The 27,550-nt window shown below is 55.8% G+C and overlaps 1 protein-coding gene across 26 annotated transcripts in view; it reads left to right on the forward strand.

Annotated features, from left to right (window-relative positions):
- The window catches only part of TCF3 (transcription factor 3), an 81,807-nt gene that overhangs the window by 43,924 nt on the left and 10,333 nt on the right, over nt 1–27,550 (forward strand). For 6 of the 26 annotated variants that reach the window (XM_075038185.1, XM_075038189.1, XM_075038187.1 and 3 more), the window contains 13 exons: nt 7,755–7,822; nt 10,975–11,104; nt 12,743–12,792; nt 17,429–17,531; nt 17,761–17,900; nt 18,094–18,220; nt 19,124–19,185; nt 19,995–20,073; nt 21,001–21,074; nt 21,573–21,776; nt 23,128–23,251; nt 23,739–23,904; nt 24,948–25,186. In XM_075038185.1, coding sequence (XP_074894286.1) covers nt 7,755–7,822; nt 10,975–11,104; nt 12,743–12,792; nt 17,429–17,531; nt 17,761–17,900; nt 18,094–18,220; nt 19,124–19,185; nt 19,995–20,073; nt 21,001–21,074; nt 21,573–21,776; nt 23,128–23,251; nt 23,739–23,904; nt 24,948–25,186 — 1,566 coding nt within the window. The remainder of the gene's footprint in view (nt 1–7,754; nt 7,823–10,974; nt 11,105–12,742; nt 12,793–17,428; nt 17,532–17,760; nt 17,901–18,093; nt 18,221–19,123; nt 19,186–19,994; nt 20,074–21,000; nt 21,075–21,572; nt 21,777–23,127; nt 23,252–23,738; nt 23,905–24,947; nt 25,187–27,550) is intronic. The other 20 variants (XM_075038191.1, XM_075038210.1, XM_075038193.1 and 17 more) reach the window with 14 other exon arrangements.

Genomic DNA, 27,550 nt, shown 5'->3' on the forward strand with positions numbered 1-27,550 from the left:
GGTCAGGAATTGGGGTTAGTCCTCCCCACCTTTGCCCACGCGGTGGTGGTTAAAACCCTGCAGCGAGTGTGGAAGGAGCGGTGTCGGGGCAGGGCCCCGCAGCTAGCTGTGTTTGCTCGTGGTTTGAAGGGTGAGGTTAGAAGAGGGAATTGTGTTTGAAACAGAAAATCCCCACCATGATTGGAGGTTCCTCCTGCGGAGCTGGTCGGAAAGGGGAAGAGAGGAGCGAGGTCGTGCTGGGAAGTGAGCAACCACACGTTTGCTCCTCCTGGCTCGTGTCTGGGGTGGGGGGGCTTGCTCTCAGCTCTGCTGCCCCCTTTCACGCCTCTTGCTGTTGGGGGGGTGATGTTTAATTGCCCCTTGGGGGTCCTGCGCAGGCGTGGAAGAGCGTTTCCGAGCAGCTCCCTCCTGTCCCTCTGCAAGGGCGGTTATTCCTTCTCATTTTCTGCCCCAGGAGGATGTAAGCAAAGCAGAAGAGGTGTTTCTTAATAAGACAGGGCAGCCTTGATGCAGTTCAGCAGGGTTTCTTGGGGGTGTGCGTGGGGGGGACCCATCCCAACCCGTCCCACACCTGGGGCCAAGGCAGCCTTGAGAGTTTCCAGCCAAGAAGGAGCTGCCCGGGGAGGAACACAGAGGTTTCCCCTTTGATGTGTGCAGGGAAGACGCGTTTGGCTTCCTCTCAAAGACAGGGCTCCCAGTCTTTGGCAAGCGCCGCGGCACTCCCCAGCAAGGCTGCGAGCCCAACCGGTCCCCAGCACGTGGAGCAGGAGCTTCTGCTGCCCCAGCGGGCGATTTCCACTGGCTTGTCTCCGCAGTGGAGGGCGAGCTGCAGCCTCGTGGCCTGCAGGACGGCGGCTGCACACCGTGCCCGAGGCTCGGGTCCCTGCCGGGGCTGCATCTCCCTGCACTGGCTCGAGGTCTCAGCCGCTGGCCTGGGCGGTCGAGGGCAGCACCAGGAGCTCCACCACCGAAACAGGAGCTGGGGAGGCTGGGAGAGAGCAGCCAGGAGGGGCAGGGCACTCCTCACATTTCAAAGTTGCTTTTGTTCCTAAAATTGAATGTGGTTAAAGTAGAAAACATCAATTCCTGGAGCAGGTTCCAAAATATATAAATAAGTTTTGCTTTGCTTGTGTGCTGAGAGGGATGGACCTGGAGGAAGACCACAAGTGGGATTTTCTCTTCCTCTTTACCAAGCTGCTTCTGAAAACATTTCAAGTAGCAAAATGATAATTGGAAGGGGAGAGAATGGAGAAAAGAAAAAAAAAAAAAAAAAAGGTTTTGCATACAATAATGTAAAAGCAGTGGCAAAGTGGGAGGGACAGGTGAGTTTTGGAAATGTGTCACTTCAGTTGCCAGTCTTTGGTTTCCAGCAAGGTCCCCCCTGGGGGGCAGCAGGCTGGGCAAGCTCATGCTAATGGGGCAACTGAGTGGAACCGGTGTCATTTGAAATGTGAGGAGATGTAAGGAGCAGGTTAGGATGGACATGTCTGGTGGTACTGGCTGGACAAGAGGTGCGCGAGACTATCATCTAAGCCCTTCTCCAAAATCAGAATTTTTATCTCTTTCCCATTTGACCTCTATTTCTTCAAGGAAGATCAGAAACTGCTGGAAGAAACATTTCAGGGGGAAAATGATCTGTGTTGGAAGTGATGGGCATGGCCAGCTAGAAAGGGAGACTGAGCTTTCATAAAGAAAATGTGCACATTGGTTTCCCCCGTCGGGGTGGACTCTGAGCACTGGTCTCTGCCAGTTGCCGCTCGGTTGGGGTGCTGGCCTCCTCCGGGAACCCATGCCCTCCGGCTTTTGTGTTTCATGAGTCAGTGCAGTGTCCCAGAGGCAGGCTGCAGCCAGCCATCCTCTAACGATGTGCATTAGGGACAGCAAGCACCCTTCCTGCAGCGAAGGGACACTGCTGGCCAGGCAGCACTTGGAGAAATGGAGCTGAACTGTGATTTATTTTTTGGCTCTATTTTCCACATGCATCTGGGAAGTAGAAAGGAGGCTCCGCTCTCACCAGCCTTTGGTGGGCTGGGGAACTCCTGCCAGCCCAAGTGGTCGCGTCCTTTTGAGGGTGGAGATTTCACCGGCCCCTGAAGGCTGATGGTGTTTTGGGGCCGTGGTGTGCACGAGGAGGAGCAGGGGTGCAGCTGGGTGCTCGCCTACCCGCATGAGCCATTTTGCCACTCACAAACTGATCTGACATGAGCAGGGGTGCAAGGAGAGAGATTTGGGAACTGCAGGGTGTAGTGGCTGTTTGGATAAGGAAGCAGTGGAATGTACAAGCTTGTTCATCCAAATTTCTTCCTGGCATGTCCCTGTGCCGGGAGCTGGATTTGCAGGGCTGGCCAGGGAAGCTCTGGCTGGAGGTGGGTCTGGCTTGTGAGCAGTGGTGATCGTGCACGGAAGCAGCTCAGAGCATTGGTTTTAGGTGTATTTAGCTAGGGGCGCGGAAAATTGCAAGCAGTGCCAGGGCAGCAAAATCCATGAGGAGGGCAGGGCTGGAGGGATTTGCACGGCCCAGGAGAGAAGGAAATTGGGTCTGAGTTTGAGGGGAGCAGGGCACTGCCAGCACATCCCCAAAACCCCTGCGGGACTGCATCCCTGCCTCTTATTCCTGCTTGCCTGTCCAGGCAGGTCCCTTGTGCCATCACCCCAGCCTGTGCCTTCGTCCCCTGCCCAGGGTCCCCCTCCCAAATGCGGTGTGGAGGGAGCTGCTCAGCTCCTGGGGAGGAACTGTGGGAGCACAAAGCTCTGGTGCAAAGCGCCGGACAGATTTAATCCCAGAAGGACAGCGTGCCTGCAAGCAGGCAGCAGTCCTGGCAGCAGGAGGTACCGGCGCTGGCGGCACGGTTGCCTGCCTGCTCGTCCGCGGGCAGCCCCAGTCCAACCCACTCGGGATTATCACAGGGTGCACGCCTAGTCCAAAACCGGTTTGAATTCACGTAGCACGCTTTGAAAGGAAAAGTACTGATTTCTATTCAGCTGGGCCACACAGATGTGGTATTCGGGGCTTACGGACGTTCTTTAGATGAACATACAGCATCTCGCACGATGGGAGCTTGGCTTTGGGAGGCACCTTCAGCAGGAGAGGGGTCGCACTGACAGCGGGACCTGGGGGTTCTGCTCCGAGCACTGGCCTTCCCCTGCCCTCAGAGCTCCCCGAGAGCTGTGGGTGATGCTGCTCATACCCTTTTTGAAGGGGACAGTGCGAGGGCAATCTGCAATCAGATGCTTTCCAAAGCCCAGGTTCCCTCTCTGCCACAGCTTCAGCTCTGCAAAGTGATGGAGAAAACCACAGCTGTCTGCAAGACTGATGGGGTGGGGAGCTCTGGCCTGTGTTGCACTGGATGGGATAACCTAAATTTAAAAAAAAAAAATCAGTCAGTCCCTGAATGGAAATCCTGTCAGCGCTCTGAATAAAAATCACCCCAGGCTGCCAGACGGGGGGTCGCTGAACCCGATGAGCAGGGCGCAGTAGCAATGCATCACTCCCTCCTCCAAGTTTTCAAGCTTTGAGCCCTTGGTGCTGCTCCCCAGAGGACGAGTGACGTCCTGGTGAGGTCTGAGCATCCCAGCCTCAGGAGGGGAGAGATGATGGGGGCCATACCTGGCTACCTGGGGTGGTGCCAGGACACAGTGCAGTGATGAACCAGCTCGTCCTGGAGGGCGAGGAGGGCTTTTCTTTTTGTTTTAAATCACCAATCTTCAAAATCTGCCACTCTTTCACCATTCATCTTCAGCAGGGCAGGCGAGGAGGGGGGGATTGCTTAAACAGCGGGACAACTGATAAGCCATAACAGATTTCTTTCTAGTAATTATTTCTAGTAATTAGCTTCTTTTCAGAGGAGTGTTTCTAATCTTGTGTGTATTGTGAGCTGTTGTGGATTGGGTTCTTCCTGGACAATGGTTTTAATCTGCCCACGGATGGGGTTTGTCACTGCTCCTGGTTTTTTAACATTTTTTTTTTCTCACCCCTTTTAATCCCTGGCTGTGTTTTTTCCTCCCCTTTTTCCCCAGGCCATAACTCTAATGGAATTACCGGCACGGGGCTGGGGGGTGGCTCGTGGTGGGTGGCTGTGCCGTGGCCGGGGAGGTGGGTGCCGGGGGCTGCACCGGGGCTCCGTTTCGGAGTGTGCGGACGAGGTGATGCGGGGACACTGGTGTGAAGTCCCCACGGGCTGGCAAGGAGTGTGGGGCACTGCTCCTCGGCAAAGCACCTGCCTTCCTCCTGGCAGGCTCTGGCAAAACCCGTAGGCAGCGTTGAATCGCCTTTTCTTGGCTTATTTGTACACATCTGTGAGTGGGGATTGTCTTGGGGAGAGAAATGGCAAAACCACAAGTTTACTTAAAAGCGTGGTTTGCTCTGTTGGAGGTGAGATGCTGCCACGGTCCCAGGCACCGAGGCCAAACCCTGCCACTGCCGGAGCTGGCGGCAACCCCGGGAAAGAGGAGTTTTTATTCTGCCACCTTGTCTCCAAGCCCGGGAGCAAATCTGCCTTTGGGAGGAGAGAGCGCAAATGGTGCACAGGGGTTTCTCTGCAAAAGCCCTGGGTGAAGGCAGGCCTGGGGGAGGCTTCGTCTGAGCCTGGCACAGCCGGATCCTGCAAGAGAGAACATGCTGGTGAGAGAGAGAGGTTGGGAAATTGCTTATTAAGCAGGGTTGAAGGCAGCGCGGGCAGGGGAAGGAGCTGGTGGGGGTGGAAAAGGCAGGAGGGGGATGCCAGGACTCGCAGCGAAGCAATGCCATAAAGAGCTGGAAATACTAAATGCTTCCAGCCAGTTTCTGGATATGCCTTGTTCAAGGTGCCCTCTGCCGTGCTTCACCTTTGCGTGCTAAAATTTGCAGAGGTAAATCCAACAGATAGGATTTCCAAAGGAAACCCCTTTCCCATTCAAGGGATTTATTCCCAGTATCTTGTGATTATTTCCCGCCCCCCCTCCGAGATCCCTTAACACCCATCTGCAGCGTTTCAGTAATTCTGTCGGGAGCGAGATGGCATTTGGAGGGATTTCTGGCGTTTTCTGCTGAGAGCTGCCTCTCTCCTAGTCCTTGCTGTGGTCCTGGGGTTTCACCACCTTTTCTGGTTGGTGCTTCTGGGCTGGGCCTGTGAAGGAGTGACTTGAGCGAGTCCGGTTTGCCACCTGTGCCAGCTGGCATCTCCCTGGCAGCAGAAACAGCACCTTCTGCTGGCAAGTTCAGCTTTTGCCTGTCCAACTTGTGGACTTTTTTTTATTTCAATAAGCTAGATACATTCCAATCCAGAAGAGTTTACCTTTCTTCCTTCTGCCTTGTTTTCCTAGACAACTAAATGCAAAATTTCTACTGCTGAGGTTTTTGCTGCTTTTTCCCCTTTTTATGTGATGACGAAGGGGTTGGGGCTGGCCAGGGGGCTGCCCTCCTTTTCCCAATTTCCCCTATCCATCAAGACACCCACCGGTCCAAGCGTGCAGCAGATTGTTGGTACCAAGCACGCTTGCTGTCCCACGTGAACCGAGCGAGGCACGAAGACCCTCAGGTGAAGGTAGCGGGTTTCGGAGCAATACGGTGCAGAGCTGGCACTGGGTTGCAGCCCTTCATCTTCCTCGGCACGTGCCAAGAGCCCTGTGGTTCAGCCTCCGAGGTTATCTGGTGACAGCAGAGGCGTTCGGCTCGGTGCTTTGCCGCTCGAGCCGAGTGTGGAAGCAGCAATATATTATCAGATGGGAGGCCTGGCTGTTGCTGACCAGATAAACTAGTGTGGCATTACCCTGTTTTTCCTCTGGTTTAGGAGTAATCGCAATCCGCCCGATGCCACAACCTGTTGAGTTATTTGTGTAACATTGCCAGCGCTGCAGCAAATAGAGCTGCTAAGCTCTTTTAAAAATTAGGTCATTTAGGAGATCCGTCCTCTGACATTTTGACCTTTGTTTACTTAACGTTTAAGCCTCTGAAACGAAACGGCAGCGGCGCGCGGTGTGTCCAGCTGTCACTGGAAGCGAGGGGCGGTGGGATGCTGGCGTGCCGCCCTGTGACCCCCGGCACCGTCGGGAAGCTGGGGGGGTGTCTCGGGTTTGGGGGTTGTAGTGGGGGAACCCGCTCTGAAATTTTGGGTTGAGTTCAAGGCCCCCATGCTAAGGTTGCAAAACCGAGCAGTCTCCTCTCTCTTCCCATCAATCTGCCCCTGTGCTTCAGGGGGGCTGGTTTGGGGAAATTTGTCCCCCCACCCCCCTTCGTCTGCTCCCCAAAATTTCTTAACTGGGTGTGGAGCTGCCTGCCAGCCCAAACGTCGCCCCAGTGCATTAACCTGCATCGTAGCAGGCTTCAGTGATGGCTTTAGGTTAAGCAGATTGGCAAAATCCTCCCCCTCCCAATTTTGCTTACTAAGCCAGACCGGAGGCAGGATGCGATTGCCCCTTTTCGGGGAAGGACTTTTGCCCGGGGGGTGGTGGTGGCGGTGGCAGCGGCTGGCAGAGCCCAGCACCTCCCGGCCACATCATGGGCAGAGTCCCCTGCGCTGGCACGGGGCAGCTGCCGTCAGGGCTGTCCTGCCCTGGGTTGAAAGCCTTTTTGATCATCATCTCCCGTTTCCCTCTTCCTTTTCCCTTGTGTCACTGTTAATAAGCTGTAATTGACAGCAGGGAAAAATTCTGCTTTTTTTTTTTAATGATGAAGTGCCTGTTCCCCTCTGGAAAAGTGTCTAATTTTGCTTTGGGGAGCCGGGGGGAACCCCAAAGCAGACTGTTGTGCTTCTGGCTGCCCCTGGCACTGTGTAGATCTATTCCCTTTCTCCCTGGCCTGGGGTCCTTCCCTGGAGCTGTCCCGCTGCCCTGGCACCCACGGGTGGTGCTTGCACAGGCTGTGGTGTGCTCTGGGGCGGTGACCACCAGGGAAGAGACTGCAAGGACATTTCAGAATGGAAACATTTCACCGTGTGTGTTGGGTTTCTTTTTTTTTTTTTTTTCGCTCCCCCCCCCCCCTCCTTGAAAACACTATTTTCAGCAGCATGTGGGCAGGGTGAGGTTGAGCATGTTTGATAAAAGCCGTTGCTGGGTGCTAAAGTTCACTCGGCAGTGCTGGGGCACGTGGGTTCGGCTCGCACGGGGCTGTTCCTGCACGGCATCCCGGTCAGCAGGGATGCTCTGGCTGCCACGAGCCCCATGGTCCAGGAGGAGCTGGCTGGTGGGACCTAACGGAGGGGGCTTGGAAAGGAAGGAAAGGCTTTTCTGTTGAATGGCCTGCTCTTTAGATCTGGTTTTTGGAAAGTTGAATCTCCACCAGGAAAGGGGAAGGAGGTAATTCCTGCGCTATAAGGAGCAGGAGCTCAGCTCCACACACCGCTGCTCAGCGTGCGCTGAAATTGTATTTCCTATTGTATGGAAAGCACCCGCAGAGTCTGGTCACTCATGCCTGGCTTTCAGTTTGCTCTGTCACTGCCTCTGCCAAATTTGGCTGGCTTTTTTTAATATGTCTGGAGGGATTTTTTTGCTCTGGTCTGACACTGCCAGTTTGCATGGCCACAAGCACTTCCCTGCATTGCTGCAGTTTTGGGGTTTGCTGTTTATGGACCAGCCGAGCCCTGCTGTCCGTGAACTTAAAAGAGCTCCTGTTTTAGCAACAAGCTATTATGGGAGGCAGTCACCTCTGCAGACAGGCAGGAGGAAGCTGTGTTACGAGAGCAGGCTTCGCACCTTGGGAGGACGGGTGTGGGGGGGTGCACGCAAAACCTCCCCTTCCGTCTTACACAAAACCTTGTCTTTTCTTTCCTCCACTGTAGGGAAGAGCAGTGAAAGAGCCTCATACTCCACGTTCGGAAGAGACACAGGGATGCCAGGACTAAACCAGGTAACGATAAAATGCATTGAGATTTTTTGCTTCATTTACTGGCTAAGCTGCTAGGAGTGAGAGCCTGGGAATGAAAAGGAACCTGGTGGTTTGCATCTCGTCTCTCTGCACAAGGTCCTGGAAAGCCTCTGCTCTGCTCAGAGACATCTGTTGAGTGTCGGGGGCTTATGTGGGTCTGTGTTGCTGGCTCAGAAAAGTTGTCAGAGTTTAGAAATGGGGCTGTAGCAGCTTCTCAGTTCTTTTCAAAACCTCTTCAGACTCACTTATTTTATTATTGTTAATCCTGTTTCTAGCTGATTTGTATTTAATCAGATATGGCCTAGCCAACACAGCCCTCGGAGGGAGTTTCAGTAAGTCGGATCCAAGCAACACCTTTCCTTGTGTCAGGGTGGCTGTTGGCAGATGTGTGCCCTGGGAGGCACCTTCTCCCTCCAGCTGCCTGCCTCGGGGCTCTCACTTTGCCTCCAAGCACCATGCCTGGTGCTGCATCCTCTCCCTCCCCGACTAGCATCCCTCTGTACCCCAGCCAGCATCGCCATGTCCCCCCACTCGCCAGTTGAGGGGAGGGAGAGTCCACAAGATGGTTTCTGTGCTGTTGTAGCATCATTTCGATGGATATCGGGCAGTGTTTTGGTTTTACGGTGGTGCTGTTGAGGCAGGACCTGCAGGAGATGCTCCTCTCCACAATCAGGGAGGGACACGGCATGGGAGAGCTGCTTCTTGCAGCAATAACCCTGTCCTGTTGGGTCACCCCGTGTGAACCCCGGCGGAAGGACCAAGGCTGTGCCATGGGGAAAAACTTGCTTCCTGTGGGGAATACCACAGGCGTAAATCAGAGCCCGGGAACGCAGTCGACCAGCCCTGAGATAATCTAGCCTGCTACCACCAGCATCCAGAAATAGTTTTTCGGGAAGGAGCGAGTACCTCCGCTTTGATGTGTTGCTGCAACTGCCCTGTCAGTGCCTGAGCATGGCCCCGGGGAAACAGTCCCACCATTTTATTCAAGGGAGCAGCTTTTGGCTGGACAGCTTTTTATTTTATACATGTACACACACACATATTACATGTTTTAATTTTACACAAATTTGTCATAATTTCCTCTTCTCTGAACTGAGGATGTTTCCTTTGCTGAAACAGCTGTGCTGGCTGTCTGTGCCAGAGTGGATTTAATTTACCACTGAAGCTGCTAAAATAAAAATGGGACAGATGCCAAGCCTTGCTTTTTAATGTTACGGTTTTGCTGGGGTTTCATGGAGGAGGGGGAGATATAAGGTAACAGAAATGGGCTAGGCAAATGGTGCTGCGGGCCGGGAGAGGCCCTGGCACGGGCGCACGGGTCCGGATCGGGTGGCAGAGCGGGAGACGGAGCCCGTTTGATGTGGAGGGGAGACAAAACCCCTCTTGTGCAGGGCGGTGGGAGGCGAGCGGGGCTGTCTGCACGCTCACTGTGGCCCCCAGAACAGTTGTTGCTTCTGGCTCCAGTTTTGGGGGGGTTGACCTGTGGTTTTTTTTTTCTTTTTGAGAAGCGCTGGAAAATTGTCCAGTGACAGATGCCCTGGATGGGGAGCACGTTCCACCCCAAAACACCCTCCTCCGGGGCAGAACTGTGGCTCCCCCCTCGTTTAACCCTTAACCATGTCCAGAGGCATCCCCAGGGAGAGGGAAGGGGAATAAAATCCCTTTCTCTGGGAAATGGCCTTAAAATCTCAGTGCCTTTCTGGAGGTACCCACTGGAGGAGGTGGGCAGCAGCGACCCAGCCCTCCGGGATCTCCTCCAGGGTGCTGTGCCGCTTGCTTTTCTTGGCCGCGCTGCTCCGTGGCGCGTAGCAGTTTCAGTGCAAAGGTAATATGACCGGTGGAACAGATTGCAGGAATTTCACCAGCTGTGAATACACGAGCTCCTCTTTCCCTCTCCGACCCCTTTCTGGAGGAGATGGAGTTTTAAAGTAGTGGGTTTTTCTTTCCAGTTTCTCAAAAGCCTGAAATCCTCCTTTATTTCAATGTGTTGCCCTCAGAAGATGGGTCAAAGCTAAGCTTTTGTTACTTAAAGGCCCTTTGCCAGCCCTCTTAAATTCCACGTAAATACATTTAACTTTCTCCTGAGGTGAAAGGGGCAATGCCGGTGGGTGTGCTCCCAAAGCAAAGGCACGCTTGCTCCATCCCGGGACCCAGCGAGCATCCCAGGCTCTGGCTTCTGCTGGCTCCGCGCTGCTTCCCAGAGTGCCCAAGGTCAGCTGGCATAAACACGAGGGAGGAGTTTCCTCTTTTTAGAAAGAGGGATTTGACTTTTCCCTGATAAAATGCAAGAGAGAACCACCCCCAGCAGAAGCATTGCAGCTCCGTTGCATCGTCCACGATGGGTCTGGCTGCGCGGCACTGGGGATGGGAGAGAAACTGTCAGTGCTGGCACCTTGGGCTGGGGGGACTGGGAGAGGCACAGTCAAGTGGGCTGCTGAGATGTGACACTTGAGAGATGTGACGGGCTGGGGGCTCCTGGGTTTGCCGGTGGGTGAGCGCTGTATCTGTCCTCTGCCGTGGCCAGGTCCCCAATGGCATCGCGGGGGCGAGGGGCAGGACGGGGCCATTCGGTGGGATGTGCCTTTCAAGGATGGGTGGACGCATTGTGCCCATCAGGTCTGACCTGCGCCAATCGCATCAGAAACTGTAATCCCTTGCTGTAAAACCTTGGAGGTGGTGAGGGAAGAGTTTTGTCCCAAGTAAGTCCATGAGGCAGGTGGGCAGCACTGCGTAAGGAGCCCCTCAGCCTGACGGTCACCTCCTCTTTGCTTTCAGCGGGCTGGGCTGATAACACGGTTGGCAGGGTGGGCAGCGAGGTGAGCACGAGACCGCAATGCTCCCCATGATGGCACCTGCTAGTTTGCATCCTTGGTTTGTAGAGGTTCCTTGCTGGGGTCCAGCAAGGAAACACAGCTTGAAAGACCCTTTTCTAATTGCACAGATGTTCCCCCACCACTATCCCCATATTTACGTATTTGTTTTTCCTTCTGCCCCTTTGGCTTGTCTTTTTTTTTTTTTTCCCCTTGGCTGAATTTGTGTGAAGGTGGCTCAAGGCAGCTCTGTTCTCTCCCAGCAAGCACAGTGGTTTTCCAGTGTAATTACATGGAAGGGCTTTTCTGTCTCCTTGTTTGCAGACTGGTTTCCTGCCCAGCGAAATGGGAATTGCGAGTCCGAGCACGCTTTCCCCCACTGGGGTGAAAGGGGGGTCTCAGTATTTTTCTTACCCCAACAATCCTCGCAGGAGAGGTGCTGAGAGCAACATAGGTAAGTCGCTTCGTGTCACCCTCAGGTGCTGTTGCTCTGGTTTGTCCTGCAGCTTGGTCAGGCAACCGCAGGGGCTGTTGACTGGGTGGGCGCCCGTGTCGGGTCTGCCTTTGGGAATGAAAGCACTGATGTTGCCATGTGGGCACGTAGGCGTGAATTTGGCATTTTCTTTTTTTTTGGAAGGGGGGAGAGTGTATATATATATATACAATGAAAAAAAAAGGGGGGGGGGCTCAGAATCATGTAGAATTTCCTTCTTTCTTGAAACTATCAGTTCGGTGAAAGCAGCTCGTGGCTTGAGGTTCTTCTAAAAATGCCTCCAGCCAGACTGCACACCAGTAGTCGTTCCTGGAAAACCCTGGGCCGCCTTCGAGGCTGTTTTTGTGGCTGATGGCCACTCCTTGGAGTCCCTGTCCTGCTGCAAGCAAACGGGACTGCCAGGAACAAGTTGTGAAGAAGCAGCGTGAGGTCCAGGCGCTCTGCCGGGGTATGGGAGCTGTGCCCTGGGACACAGGCGGTGTTTGCTCCAGGACCTCTCCCTGCCTAACTGCCTGCTTCGATGTTCCAGAGCAGGAGTTGCCCACATCTGGATCTACCTGGGAATAAGCCATTTTTCTTTGCTTTTAACAAAGGCTAAGTTGGGTGTGAATTTAACTTTTGAGTGAAGACAAGCCCTAGTTCTCCAGAACTTGTGTTTCTTGTCATAGTTCCTCCCCGCACCCTCCAAAGTCACTTTCTTGCTGCTATTTTGGGCTTTCCCCAGCAAACGAAACTAGAAGCGACCCAGTGTTACATATATTTTTTCCAGTGCTTTTCAAAAAAAGGCATCCACTTTGATATTACCACTTCAAAACGTTGCTGGTTTATGTTGTCAGCCTGGAAAATGATTCTTTTGCATCAGGTCATTCTGTGTGATGAATTTCTCCTCCTGAACTACAACCCGGCAGAGTCCCTGGCTTGGCAGACCTGCTGCGTTAGCATCCTGCACCCCCCCAGCTGGGGCTTTCCTTAATTATGAACTAAAGAAAAACCCCAAATTTTTAACCAGTGCTTCCCCTTGTGCCACTCCTTGGGACGTTTCCCCCACCGCCTCCCTGAGCCATTTGTCTCCCTTCCCCCAGGACACTGTGTCCTCCCTGCTTGGAGCTGGACCTGCCTTCCTGCAGCAGTGAAGCTTTCCCAAGTATATTACTGTATAAGGAGCAAATGAAAACACCACCCCATCCCTGCATTTGTTCTCTTTCTGCGTCCTCTCTCCACAAACCCATTTCAAGTTAAATTGGTTCCAAAAAAAACCCCAACAAGAGGTTATTTTTGGGCTCAGACTCTTCCAAAGTGCAAGTGCAGCCCTTCTCTACATGGTGAGCACTTCTTATTGCGGTGTTTTGGGAGAGACTGCTCTGTGAACTCTGTTTGTGGGTGAAACCTGCCCTCAAAGGGTGCAGACGAGACGAGGAGGAGAGGTTCATCCTCAGACATTTTCACTATTGATGCTTCCTTGGCTATGGGGCATTTGGGATCTGAGCCCTATTTGTACCTGCATCTTCCACCCTTGGAGGCTTTTAGCTGTAGGTTGTTGTTTTCCCTCCTGCTAATCCCCTTCAAAAATTAGATCCTCTCTTCTTTCCTTTAAACCAGATGGACAGCCCAAAAAGGTTCGGAAGGTGCCTCCTGGACTCCCCTCCTCGGTAAGTGGCAGGAGCGTTTTCCCTGCAGGTATCCCCTCTCCGTTCCTCCATCCCCTGGGCATCCCTGCTGCCTTTGCCACAAAAGCTGCCAGCCCTGTGGGTCCAGGCACCCCAAATATCGAGGGCTTGGATTTTAGCAGGATGGGGAAGGGTTTTCTCAGCTACAGCTTCCTACGTAGGAGAAATGAGGAGAAATGGGGCACTGACAGGAGAGACGGAGCCGCAATGCGCTGGGACCCACCGCCTCCTGCCCTCGCTGGCTCTCGTCTGTTTGACGTTATGTCGCGAGTGCCCGAGTGAAATGTAATACTTGGTGTGATCGGATTTCACTCCAGAAGGGAAACCAAACCAGTTGTAATGCGGGCAGGCAGCTGGGGCTGCTCCAGGTGTGTGCGCTGCCTGGGCTGTTTTATAAGAAAGCCGAGCAGCCTGTAGGAATATGTTAGCCATGCTCCCGCGGCTGTTACAGGGGAATAAACTGAACAATGTCTTTGTGGCTAGAAGTAATGGGATCTCCAGGAAAGCTAATTGGAGCAGGCTGGAGGGTTCCTGCAGGAATATGGGAGCTGTCTGGCTGTGTGGCAGCCGAGGCTGCATTCCTCGCTGGAGCGTTTGCGTGCTTGCAGGGGGACGGGCGGGCTCTGTTCTGCGGGCGAGCTGGAGCCCAGGCTGGGGCTGCGCTGGAGACGTACCCTTGCCTGAGCGTGTCCTGCCGCTCGCTCCCAAATCCGATGCTGATGTGATGGGAAGCAGGCGCCCGCTCCCCGGGGAACACCCTTGTGTGTCCACCCGTGGGGGAAATCTCGTGCTGTGGCGTTCCCTCGCTTGGTCTGTAACCTCCACCGTGGGGTCTGCCTTTGGAAATGGACCGTGGGATGCCGATGTTGGGAGGACGGAGGGAGAGGAAGGCACCGAGGGCTTGCTGGATTGGGCTCGCAGACGGGAGGGTATTGAAGGTGCCATGTGGACCCACATCATGCAGAAACCAGCTCCAGTCAGCAATGCTGAGTTGCTCCAAGAGTCTATGTTTTAACAGGCAAAACGTGCTCGAAGCAGAATCCGTATCGCTGCGTTGAGTTTCTGTGTAAAATTCGGAGCTCTTAAACTCCGGTCGACATGTGGGGAAAACATCGTTCCCAACAAATGGCCCTTTATTGGCCTCAGATTTCAAAGGTGATGGGGCTTGCTGCCCATCATGCTGGCAGTGCCCTAAAGGGCCCTGATTCCCACAGGAAGAGCCGCTCAGCATTTGCCAAAACTCAGCCCCTTCCCTGTGTCTGAACCGACTCCCGCACACCGGCTTTTGCAGCCCAGAAAGCACTGGCTCTCGCTTTGGCTGCCCCTTGACCGCAAAGCTCCAGTTTTTGGTGTACGGGCTGATGCTGCCTCTTCCTGCTGCCCTCTCATTGCTGTGACCTCCGGCTTCTTGGTTTGTTTTTGGACTTCCTACACCCGGGGACAGAAACGGGCACCGAGGTGGCGAGAGAGGTGTGGAGCAGAAGGAGTTGCTGGCCTCAGAGGCAGTGGATCAAAGGCTCTTTCTTGTCTGACTCCTCTGCGCAGGAGCCCGCCCTGTGTTATCGCTGGACCCCGTGCAAAATAAATAGGTTAATCAGCATCTTATTAAAATAAAGTGCTTTAATCTGTAATTCCCTAGCTGCTTTGAAAATTCAGAGAGGTCAGCGGCTGGAATAGTTGAGGGTGGCTGAAAGGGGAGTGATTCTGCCAAAGGCACCAAGAGACATTGGTGGCGTGAGATGGTTGAAGTGAAACGGGATGCCGGGTCCGAGCGGCTCTGACTGCGGAGGGGCGCGGAGGGACCTGCGCTTATAACCCACGGCCCTTTGGGGTTAGTTCTTGTGAAATAGGTGCTGGGCTGGGGCAGTGGCATGTGCCGGGGCTGCCCCCGGGGCACGGAGACCCTTTGAGCGTTCCTGCGACATGGAGCTGGAAAGCAGGGTTAGTGCTCGCGGTCGTGCTTCTCCGCAGGCTGGTGTGTCCGGGCACAGGACCCCGGGGCTGGATGAGGCTCCGGAGCCCTGGCTGCACATCGGCTGGCTTTGCCAGAGGAAGCCAAGGAGGGATTTTGTGCAAGACGGTTCCTGCGGGATTTTGTTGCCGCAGCGAGTGCGGTGGCTGGGAGCCGTTTCAGCCTGCGAATTCACAGTCTGGTCACTGCTCTGTTTAGCTTTAGTCTGCCTGAAGTCCCACCCCAGTTCATGCATTTAAGCAAGAAAAACAGGGAGGGAGGGGGGGAAAAAAAAACCAAACAAAACCCAACACCACAAAGCCCTGCGAATCCCAGCGTTGGGGCTTTTCAAGGCTCTCTCGCCGCGCTGGCAATTTTAGCCAGAGGAAATGACCTCACCTGGAGGTCCCCGAGGCCGCCGCCGGCTCGAGGGCTGGGGCCGTGGGGTGGGGAGTGGGGACCTGGCGCTGATTTACTGTTTCCTGCGGCGCTTGGCCGGTGGCCGCCGGCTCGGCCGTCTCCCCCGCACGCAGCGGGGCTGGGATGCTCTTCGTTCGGCCGGTTGCGGGGAAGAGCGGAGTTGGGTTTTTGCAGCCTCCCGTGCGTTGAGCAGGGAAATGAAGGATTCGGAGGGGCCAGGGTCATTCCTGGGGTGAAACCCGGTCCCCTCGGGATCCAACAGGAGATGGGGAGGGGGGGTCAGGAATGGCGGAGCGGGGCGGATATGCCGCAAGGCGAACTCCCCCCTGCTTTGCAACCCTGGTGCGCTCATCCCTGCTATTTCATTCTTCTTATTTTTCGCTCTGGATTTATTAAATGGATGTTGCAGCTCGCCGCGGCCCCCCCGCGCTCGCTCCGCTGCCGCACAGCTGCCTCGCGCGCTGGCCAGGTGCCAGCCCCTGGCAGATGGCGCGGGGCTATTAGACGTGCTTCATTCGATTCCCTGTCCCAGCTCCCGCTATTTAATCAAATTATAGGAAAAGTCAATTTACTGGATTCTTGTTCTCTGCAGCCTCCTCCATTCCCCTGCTCTCCCCAGCCGCACGCGCTGCCCACGCGCGGCTCCGTGTGCCCGCTTCACCCCGACGCTGTCCTGCGATGCCACGCAAGGCGAAGTGCCGTGAATTTTCTTTTTTGAATGAGGGACGAAGGGCAGCTGCCAGCGTCTGTCAGGTTTTTCCCTTCCCCCTCTCTTTATTTTTATTTCTTTTTTTTCTTTATTTTACAAGTTCCCCAGTCTCGATCTGTAGCACCAATGCCCACAAGTTGCTTTCAGCTCCCCATTGCCCTGCGGTGTCCGACCACCCGCTGCCCAAGAGCCGATGGGTGGCAGGGGGCTGGGGATGCCCCCGGGGCTCTGAACCCCCCCAGCTTTGAGGGAAGCTGCTCCGAGAAGCAGGAACCGGGGCTGCTAGGGGAAAATGAAGTGATATATTTAACTGCAATCACTGGTGCTTTTCAGAGCTCTTTTTTTTTTTTTTTTTTTTTTTTAAAACAAAAAGACCCCTATTTTCTATTAACCGCCCCCCCCCCCCAAAAGAAGAAATTCTTGGTGTTCTGGGCACTTACAGAAATAGAGAATGATTTTGCCCCTTCTTGCTGGGTGAGACGAGGGGTCAGAGGGAGTTGGCTGGGTGTGGGGAAAGAGAAACTCAGGGCAGGTTTCCTTTCCAAAGAGAGCTGTGTCTTCCAGGCAGAGCTGGCTGAGTGTACCCAGCCAGCCTCCTGCACCCGCCTCTGCTTTCGTGTGTATTTAAAAAAAAAATTATTAGTGGTTTCAGAATGAATCAATGGGGCTGAAAATAAGTTGTAACAAAAGTTCTCACGTAATTTTAAGTGGCATTTCAGTTTCTTTGCGTGTTGAATTTCTGCTTTAAAAAAAAAAAGGATGTTTTTGCACGGGCACAAGATGATTTTCGGTAGGGGCTTTCTAGGATGGGTTTGGTTAATTTAGAAGAAAAAAAAGCCTTTTCTTTTGCTTAATACGCTGTTAAATAACGTAGCTGAACGGTGCTGCAGAAGTCTGGCCAAAACCTGTCCAAGAGATATCCCCTCCCGTGTGATATCCCTTCTGAGGGACTGCTCAGCCCTCAGCTTCCCCCATGCCTCAGTTTCCCCTCGAGCAGGATGGGCTGATTTCCGTGAAGGGTTTGAGCAGAGGCCGTGCTCAGGAGCGGCTGCTGCCATCACGGTGCCGCAGCCCAGCACACGGCAGGGTCAGCGCAGCGGTGAGCAGGTCCCGAAGCCTCGTCCGTCCCTCTTGTCACCTCCCAGCTCGCGCCCTTGGGTGCGGGGTTAGCACACAGAAATGACAGCTTTTGTGGTTACCCATAAAAAGTTATAACCGCAGAAAAAGGAACTAGAGCAAAGAGTTGAAACTTCTGCTGGCGCCGGCATCTTCTGTAGGAGGGGGCTGCAGGGGTCTGCGATGTTACGGGAAGGCAGATAGGATGTGTCTGTGTGACGGCCCCGTCCCCGGTGCCGCTCCCTGGCAGAGCCATGACTTTGGCTGAGCTGCTTCGGTTCCCCCTGGCTTTGAGGTGGGACTGACTGTCGTCTGCTTCGATGAATAAAAGTGAAGCTGCATGGGGTGGGGTGACCTGTGGGGAGGATGCGGGGCCATGGAGTGGCCAAGCACTTCTCTTTAACCCCTTTTCTGCCCCGCAGGTGTATCCATCCAACTCAGGTGATGACTACAGCAGGGATCCAGCTGGATATACTCCCTCAAAACCTCCCAGCACTGTGTATCCCGGAGCCTTTTATATGGCAGGTGAGTTATTAACAACCCTGGCAGGAATTGCACAGCACGTGAGATGGAGGGAGCTCGGGGCAGGAGTGCATGAGACATGAAGCAGCCCTGAAATGGCTCCGATTTGCTCAGCAGGTGATGCTCAGCGTAGGCAGGATGCAATGGGGACGGACGCAGCCCCTCAGCCCGGGCTAACTTGCCGCCATGTGGGCAGCGTCTCTGCCCCGCTCAGCCCTGGTTTTCCTTCCAGACGGGCTCCATAACTCGCCAGACCTGTGGAGTTCACCGGGTGCCATGAGCCAGTCGAGTTACGGTGCCATGCTGGGCAGCTCCTCCTCCCCACTCCCGCAGTCCAGTGGCTTCAACAGTTTACATCAGCACGAACGCATGGTAACGCGTCCCCGCGCTGCCCCGCGGGTGGGCTGGGGGGCTCCGCTTGGCCGGCCAGTGGCAGCGCGTCACCTCGTCCCGTAGCTGTCGGCTTGGGGCGGCTGCCCACAGGCAGGACCTGGGTCCTGGCCCCGACATCAAAGCCCGACGGCCTTTCAAGGGCACCTCTCACCCCTCTCCTCCTCTCTGCCAGAACTACCAGCTTCATTCAGGAGAGGTTAACGGCGGACTCCCCTCTGTGTCTGGCTTTTCCTCTGCCTCCACGCCGTACGGTGTCTCCAGTCACACCCCCCCGATCAGCGGGACAGACAGCATGATGGGTACGTATGGTCCTCAGGCACGTGGTGGTCTCCAGCATGACCCCTCTTGCTCCACTGCCACGCAGAGGCTTAACTGGAAAATCAAAGTCTTGTGCAAAGCTCTGGCCCTCGAGGCTGTGATATACGTGTCCAGTGTACCCAGATGCTTTTTATCCCTTGTGTGCCACCTGGGCATGGAGTTACTGCGTGAGGAAGAGGCGCAGCGAGGTTATTGGTGCTGGATACCTGGGCAGGCTGTAGCAGGGAAACAGGGTGCTGGCTTGGGGGTTTACACCTCGCTTGGTGGATCTGAGAGGAGGCCAGGATCTGTGACATTATCTCTTGGAGGTGCCATGGCTTAAATGAGTTGCGGGAAGGATTTGCACCTGCGTTGCGGGAAGGCGGGGGTATGTGTGAAGCTGTTCATCTAAATCCGGAATAGGAATGTTTGTGCTGCATTTGGATACCACGTTAAACCCCCAAGTGCTTTAATCTCTAACCCTGTTGAACCTGTTACAAAACCTGTTACTGAAATGAACTCGTGTTCCCCAGGAAATGAAGAGCCTGACCTTGATTTGTAGAAAAAACCTTGTTTAGAGGAAGGGAAGCAAGTTTGGGATTGTAGGGGCTTAAGATGCTCTGCGAAAATAGGCCGTGCTGCAGCAGAGACATTTGATCGCGATGGCGTGACACCTTTGACCCAGCATCTTACAAGGATGTTCCTGCAGCCCCACGAAAGCTGCCGGGGTGTGTGTGCCCTTGTCCGGGCTGCTCTGAGCTCGGCATCCATTTAATTTGCAAGCAAAGCAGTAAGAGCAAGAAGTTTCAATCTTAGAGCAGGTGACCCCAGAGAAGGTCTTGTACGGGTGCCTTGTCCTGCTGCATTTCTAGTGCCCTGGCAGTGATGTCTCTGTCCTCTCTCAGCAGGTAACAGAGGAACCACAGCTGGGAGCTCAGGAGACGCGCTTGGGAAGGCACTAGCTTCAGTAAGAATTTCTGCAGATCCTTGACCCGGTCCCTATCCTGTTGCAGTGTTGGACCTCCCCTCTATAACAGGGACCCTCCAGGCAGCAGGGAAGATGCACATGTTGAGAAGTTTGGGTGAATGCACCCCAAAAACATGGCAGCCTCTGAGGGGAGGGTTTTCCGCCCTCTGTGTGTGCCATCCTGAGTCCTGGCACTGTGCAAAAGCACGTTTTTGCAGATGGGGAAGCTGAGGCACTGGGCGTTATGGTGGCCCTGGAGACCCATGCCCATGAGCTGGCTCTGCAGCCAGCTGGTCTGGCACATGGTACATCGCACAGCCTGGTACTGATCTGGCAAGGTGACCCTATGCAGCCCTCGTAGCAGGAATTGCAGGTCCCAGTAGTCCTGGCCCTGTGTGTGCTGGTTCCAACTGGAGGGCACTGGCCCACTGGGCTATCAGACCTTGGGGTTGCCTCTGTCCCGTTCAGTGCAAGGACCTTTGCTTCTGCATGGTGGCAGAGGGGTGCCAGCACTACACCCTGCAATAATTTCTTGGGGCTCTCGCTTCCTTCCAAGGTGAGACCTGAAGAACGGAGGCTGTAGCTGCAGGGGCGGCGACAGTGGGGACAGAGAGAGACCCCGGCGTTAATGGGGGAGCGGCGGGGGGACTAGCAGGCTGGGAGCTGGTATGGGTATGGGAAGGGAGGTGCCATCAGGTGATTCCATCGGGAGGTCCTCCCTGCAACTGGGCTTGGCGGTGCTGCTGGGGAGGGGGAGAGCCGTCGCAGGGGTGGGTGCTGCTGACCGTGCTCTGCTTCTCTCGCTCCAGATTTATTCCCCCGATCACTCTAGCAATAACTTCTCATCAAACCCCTCTACACCGGTCGGCTCCCCTCAGGGGCTTGCAGGTAGGTGAAAAATGTTGCTCTCTGTGTAAAAGGGAATGTCAGGTTTGCTTTCAGGAGGTCCAAGGCAGTGTACTTCCCAGATCAGCGCCAAATCCTCATTAAAGACACTTTTGGCAATCTCGTCAAATCCCATTTATTTTTAAAAGCAGGAGAGTGAAGAGGAAGGACAAGCAAACTTGAAGATACTTTCTAAATGTCTCCTGTGAAGTTGCATGTCTGTCTGCTTTAATTGGTTGTAGCTTTTCCCCCATTTGGAGCCGAGCAGCGCCTGGGTGCGGCGAACGCCACATGTGTGAGGACGATGGCTCTGCCTGTGCCTGGCTTTGCCTCTGCATAGGAGTTTTAGCAGGTGGCTTTGCCGGAGGTGTGAGCCTGGCCCACACAGTAGCACCGCCACGTGCTTGAGTTAAAGTGTCAGTCCTGCCCTTCAGACAGACCCTGCGTCTGAGCCTCCCATCTTGGAGAGGCTGGGAGAGTTTTGTCCCTGGGTTTGTCTCCCGTGGGAGGAGCGCAGTGGGAACTGGGAAGCAGCCAACTAGTTAAAAACCCTTTTCAGCGCCCGATGAAAGCCCGTCTTTGCTTTTGCTCCCGCCCGGCGAGAGAGGTCTCATTTCTACCCAGCAAAGCTGGCGCTGAGGCTCCTCGGTGCCCGGGGTGCGGAGCACCGTACACCCACCAGCCTGCCGCTGCTGTGGGCTCGGAGCGAGCACAGTGTGTGTGCTGGCTGCCAGCTCACTGAGATGATATAAATTTAAAAACCTCTCGAGGTCTGAAGGCCTGAGCTCAGTTTCCTGCTGAGGCAGAGCAGAGGCAAGCCCACAGTGCCGTGCGGTGCCATGGTGGCCCATGCACAGCGTGGTGGCCCAGCTTCCAGCCCCATCTAGTGGCAGCCATGCCCGGTCCCAAGCTCTCCCTGTTTGTTTGCAGGCACATCCCAGTGGTCTCGAGCGAGCGGACAGGGTGCCTTATCTCCCAGCTACGAAGGGAGCCTCCACACTTTAGTAAGTGTCGCCGAAAGATCTGCCTTCTTTTCTCTTCCATCCCTTGTGCGCCTAACGGTAAAGGACTTTTGGGTAAAGTCCTGTCCCCTAAACGTCTGGGGCCTGAAGGAAGATGGTTAGTCGATAGATGGACATTTTGGTTGAAAGCAGCTGAGCAGAGTTGGGCACTGCTTCCCCGAGCCCAGAGCTTTGCGGGCAGAGGCGCAGCTTTGCACCCTCGCCCTGTTTATGGCCCGTGTACATCCCTGGGGGTCTGGCCCAGCCAAACAGATTTCTGGCTGGTTTCTGCCTCCCTTTCCTGAGCGGTTCCACTTGTGTGACCCCTTGTGCCTTTAGGAGACGGCACTGACTGGATCAGGGGGTTATTTCTCCCCATACCTGCCTTGCAGTAGCTGAGTGCATGATTGCCGCCAGCCATTCTTTAGCATAGAGAGCTGCAATGGGCTGCTGGCTTCACACACATTAACAAGGACATATTTCTCTGTCCTGTTCTTCAAGCAAAACAAAATGGAAGACAGGTTGGATGAAGCCATCCACGTGCTGAGGAATCACGCCGTGGGCCAGACAGCTGCCATGCCGAGCAACCACGGGGACATGCATGGGCTCCTAGGCACGGCGCCAGCCCACAGTGCCACCGTGGGCAGCCTGGGCCAGGCCTTCCCTGCCTCGGTCATGTCCCTGGGGAACAGGCACCCAAGTCTGGTAAGTGTGGAAGCATCGTGGCAGCTGGCGGGGACATGCTGGGGACCCACGTCACGGGGTCTCCTGCCATCCAGAGGGACATTGACATTGCCTTTGGTGTGAGAATAGCACAGTGTGGTCCAGCTTGGGTCAGCTGTTGACAGCTTTGAACGGGTGACGTGCACAGAAGGGCAGTGGCTTGCCCTGTTCTTGCAGGGGTTGTTGGATTCGTGCTCAGCACAGTGGTGGCTCTCGGGCACAAGCCCCACATGCAGTTCGCTCATGCCCCTTCTTGAGACAGGCAGAGGTGGTGAAAGTTCTTCTTCTTCCCCTGCAACATGGATGGAAATCCCTCAAAACAGCTTCAAGCTGTCCCTGGGGGATGCAGGGAGAAGGACAAGAGGGATCTGGTGCAGGGCAGGACTGTGGGTATAGAGAGCAGGTACATATATCACCAGGACTTCTCTGCTCCAAATTATTCAGGCAGGTACCATGTCCTTCCGTGCACGTGGGCAGTGCTGATGTGTGATGGCTCATTCAGGCTCCAGGGAGCACAACAGATCCTGGGTGCCCTGAGCATGTGGATGCTCGGATCCCCTGCTGGGTCACCAGAGTCCCCCCTTGTCCAGAGGCTGGTGACCATGGGAGCACATTTTTGGCAGAGCTGGTTGCCTGCTGCAGCAAACAGTAACATGTCTCCAGTCTCTCTAGAGAACTAGATGGGCTTCCCTTCCAAGGTCCCCAGACTCTACTACTAAGTGATGAATCACATGTGTGTCCTCTGTTGCAAACTGCTGCCAGCTGCAGAAACAAGAGTGTTTGCAGCAGGGCTGGCTCTGTCCTGCCGGTCCCTGGCCAGCATAGTGCAGGCTCAGAAAGGCTGCCTGACTCTCACCCTTTGCGTCCAGGCCCTTCAGAGCGAAGTTCGTGCTGCTGGGATGTCCCTTGCTCTGGTGGCACTGAGGAGGTGGCAGAGATGTTGGTGCTTGATGGAGACAGGACACGTGCAGCCCAGGCAGGGTGTCCTCTCCAGTGTGCCAGCCTCGCATCCAGGCAGAGAGAGGCTTTTCCACAGCGGGGGGAGACAGCACTGAGGGGGGCTTTCTGCTTGGTCCAGCTGATGTGCAGGGCACGGAGCTGCTTTCTGCAGTGCCCCCGCCACGGTTCCCGGAGGAGAGCTGGTGCTGGAGCAGGTTGGCTCTTCCCTCCCGCATGCCCACGCTCTGGGTGGTGGGAGTGTGCGAGGAGGGCACGCGGTTGCGCCTCAGCCTGGTCTGCGGAGCCCCACGGCTGTGCTCGGGGTGACTATGCCCATGCCCGCTGGCCGTGACACTTCCCCCCCTCAAGGCTTGCTCTGCTTATTCTGCTGTAGGTGGGAGGAGGTCACCCTGAAGATGGGTTGTCCAGCAACCCCAGCATGCTCCACAACCATGTCACACTTCCGTCACAGCCCAGCTCACTCCCTGACCTCAACAGGCAGCAAGACACGTACAGCGGTAAGGCAGCTCTGCACGAGTGCACGCTTGAGGCTCGCCTGCCGTGGGGGTGATGGGGGTCACTCGTTAGGTCCAGCCCTGTGCAGCAGCAGCCTTGGGGAAGATGGGTGCTCTTGCGAGGCCAGTGCTTCCTTGCAGCAGCCGCAGGGCAGTTTCTACTTGAGCCTTTTCCAGAGGTTTGACCTACATGTTCCTGTCCCTCCTGCCAGCTGTGGGTGCATAAGAGCCCCTGGGCCCTGCTCTACTGGGGGAGGTTGGGCTCTGATTCTGGAGGGGCTGGGAGGTGGGGAGAGAAGAACGGGGGAGTGGTGGCAGAGCACAGTCAGCACCGCTCCAGCTCCTCTTGCTGTGGACCGGCAATGCAGGATGAGTCCAGGATGCCACATGCTGGCGATGCAGCGCAGCAGGAGCAGGGCCTGGGGACCCCCCCAGCCCTCTGTTGTGGGTCAGGCCCCTCCAACCTCCATGTGTGGTTCTGCTTCCTCAGCAGGCTTGTCAGGGGGGCTGGGGCGAAGCAGCGTCTCCTCGGGAACCAGCGAAATAAAGAGGGAAGAGAAGGAGGATGAAGAGAACACGTCGGTGGCAGATAACTCAGAAGAGGAGAAGAAGGAGCTGAAACCCTCCCGGAACAGAACAAGGTGCTCTTTGAACAGGTCTCTCCCTTCACTTACTCTGTAACCAGGCTGGGGGCATTTGGGCTGGGGTACGGCCGCGGTGACCCACCGGCTGCTGGGCTCAGCCTGGTGAGGCCGGGGGTCATCCTGCGGTGCAGACCCACCAGCCCCTGTCCACCACAGGAGCCTTGTGTGTCTTCACACAGAAGCGGGCACAGCCTGGGCTCCCGCTGCTTTCCCGTGGCTGGCCGCTTTGGGCCATGCCAGGGAAGGATCCCTGCCACCCTCTCCTGCTGGCTCCCGTCCCTGCGGCCACAGGGCTTCCTCAGGCTCATAAAGCAGAGGGCTTGCGCCTTGTCCACACGAGCTGCACCCGCCTGCGTGGTCGCTCAGGGTGTTGTTTGTGGCCATGCACAGAAAGGACCAAGCGCTCGGCTCCCCTCGGCCAGGGGTGGGGAAGGTTTTGACCTCCTCCCTGCTTTGCGTTGTCTCCGCTGTCTGCTTTGGGCTCCTGTATCCTCTGTCACATCCAGCCAGATATGTGGCAGCGGATCAGGTAGAGTCCTTCCAACGTGCTGCAACCTCACCACCGGCTTGGAGACCTCGCCAGGGTGATGCTGCCCGGAGGGGCAGCGCCAGCCCTGCTCCTGCCAGACTGCAGCCACCTCCTGCCCTGGAGGCAGAGGGCTGTGTCTTCCCAAAAAGCCAGCTTGGGACACCAGTGTTGACCCCCACACCTTCTCCGGGCCACCCTGCACCTCCTGGCAACAAGCTCAGGCCTTAATCGCATTGTTGTGGTTTCTTTCTTTGTTGCTTAAAAACAAAACAAACAAACAAAAGAGGCAGAAGACGACCCCTAATTGCTTCTCTCCAAAGTCACTGTGTGTCCCTGTGTCTCAGCGCAGGGCACTGAGCCGGCACGTCCCGGCGGGGGCACGCGGGGCGTAGCGCTCCAGCTCACGGGGCCACGCGTGGGGCTTGGCGTCTCGGTGCCTCGACGTGTGTTTCTTTTCTGTGAGTTGACCAGTGCTGAGAGTGCACACGAGGAATGTCCCTGTCTCGTTCTTATTTTAAACCATTAGTCAAGATGAGGATGAGGAGGACGATCTTCTTCCCCCAGAGCAAAAAGCCGAGAGAGAGAGAGAAAGGAGGGTCGCCAATAATGCCCGTGAGCGCCTGCGGGTCCGTGACATCAACGAGGCCTTTAAAGAGCTCGGACGCATGTGCCAACTCCACCTAAACAGCGAAAAACCGCAGACCAAACTGCTAATCCTACACCAGGCCGTATCAGTCATACTGAACCTGGAGCAACAAGTTAGAGGTCAGTGAGGGTCCCGGAGTGGTGATATTTTACGTATCTGATCGGCACGGGGCTGTCTGTCTGTCTGTCTCCTGTGACATGTGCTGTGGTGCCTCGCACTGTCTCTCTCCCTTGTGGCCTTGGGTTCCCAAGGCTGTTGATGTCCTATTTTTTTTTTTCTTTTTTTTTCCCCCCCCTTTTTTTGCATCCCTGCTGTTCTTCTCTTTTGTTCCCCACTGCCACTGCGTGTGCTGCATGCTGGTCCCTGAGGGGGCACCTGCGCCGTCCTTGCTTTCCCGCAGCCAGGTGTTTTGCTCAGCTGCTTGGCCAGCAAAATGAAAAAAAAAACAAAAAACCAGCAAATCTCCCAGAGGTGGCCCAGATCTGACATCTCTCCAAGGGCTGCTCCAAGCACAGAGCCCATCTCCGCCTGCAGCCGCAGCAGCAATGAGCGATGCCCTGTCCTCCCTGCCCGCCTGGCATGGGGCTCTGTGCTCCTGTCCCCACCACTGCACCCCTGGGATTGCGGGCACCCGGCAAACCCTGGAGATCGCTGGAGTCGTGCGAGGGGCAGTGGGATGGAAATGCTGAGCCCAGGGTTGAGCAGCCCTCACTGCCTGTACAAACTGGTCTCTGACACAAGCTGGGAGCACTGCGCATCCCTAGCAGAGTCTGGAGCTGCAGACTCTCACCCTTGTCAGGGCACACTCACTCTGTTCGCTCCCTTCTCTCTCTCCCCACGTGCGTGTGTGCCCATCTCGGCCACCCGTGCTTGCCCAGGGTGCCGTGTCCCGGTGGGAGGGGAAGTGGAGGGCTTGGCTTCCCGCTCTGGAGGACTTTGCTGCTTTGTTCCTGCATCCCGCAGTGCATGCTCCCGCTCCCCGGCCCCGATGCGCAGGGTGCCGTGGCAGGTTAACCCCCTTTCTCTCTGCAGAGGCTGTTGTAACACGCATCGGTGGTTTGTGCCTGGCTGTGCTCCTCTCTGCTGGCCTCTGCTGTTGCATTGATGTTGGAGTCCTTTGTGCCTCTCTTCAGTTTGTAATTTTTTGCCTTTCATAACATGTATATTTTTTCCTGTCTCTTTTTTAATTTCCCCTTCCTTTTTATTTTTTTTATTTCGAGTTCCTATTTTTTGGTTCTGTTCTTTCTGATCTCCTACAGACAGTCCCCAGCCGTGACCTCTCGGTGGTCCCACTCTCTACCTTGTACTTGCTGCTTGCGGATCGAGGCAGGAGCCGAGGGGCGGTGGGGGGCAGGGGCTAGACAGAGTTGGCACCGTGTTCACTTTGGTCTCCCACGCTTGTCCCTTTTTAAACCCTTCTTGGACGCAGCCGGGGAAGCGAGCCGAGCCCCGCATGCTGCTGTCAGCAGGCGTTAGCGCAGGCAGCTAGGATGTCCCTTCTCTGGTGGGTTTGGCCTTCGGGCTGCGTTGCAGAAGAGAAGCCAACCTCCACATCCCCTCCTGCAGGGCTGCCGTGGGAGCGGGGCCGTCGGGTCCCCGCATGCCCAGCCAGGGCTGCCACGATCCTCCTGCTGCCATCAGCAGCTAACGAGGCAGGAAAGGAAAGGAGAAGATTGGGGGGTGTTGCGGGGGGCCAGGCAGGGAGGTCAGTGCCCCTTTTGAGCGGAGCACAAGGCAGCACGTCCTTATAACCCGGAGGACCCCGCAGAGTGGTGCGAACTGCCAGCAGCACTCGCCGGTGGCGGGGAGACGGCTCCATCCTGCCCGGCTGTGGCGTGCAAGGCACTGCTGGAGCTGCTTCCCTGCTGGGGAGACCCAACAGCCAGGAACTGCGGCTGCTGGTGTGTGCTTGGAGGAGAGGCTGGGTTCCTGCCATGGGTGGGCTTCGGTGGCGGGGTAGCTGGTGGCTCCACTCCCCCCCGGCCATCCTGGGTGTGCTGGAGAGAAGGTGGCAGCGTCAGCTGGGGCACCGAGGCAGCGAGGAGGGGACATGGGCAGGGACAAGGCAGCAAGGAGAGGATGCAGGCAGGGACAGTGGGCAGCCCTCTGTCCCACACAGGCAAACGCTTGCCTGCAGAGCCGTTGCTCCCCCTCCACACAGTCGCGCACATCTGGAGGCTCTCCAGTCCCCGCAGCGCACCCAGGAAGGCTCTGACTCTGCGGCCCCTCTTTGATGAAGGCTTATCCCCGCGTGGCTCCCCTGGAGCCGAAGGCCACAGTCCTTCCAGTGCCAGGTCTCACCCAAGGACCCTCTTCAGATAGGTGTCTTTGCTGCAAGAATTTTTGCTCTGGGGGAGAAGGTCGTCTGTACAGTAAATTGGGGGTTTGGAGGGGATGGGCTGCAGGCGAGGCCACAGTTTAAGATGCTGCCAGCACGACTCTGCCTTCCCCCCTGTCCCTGCCTGTTTTGGGCACCCCTGGGG

The sequence above is a fragment of the Buteo buteo genome, chromosome 10, assembly GCF_964188355.1.
Source record: "Buteo buteo chromosome 10, bButBut1.hap1.1, whole genome shotgun sequence".
Lineage (NCBI taxonomy): Eukaryota > Metazoa > Chordata > Aves > Accipitriformes > Accipitridae > Buteo > Buteo buteo.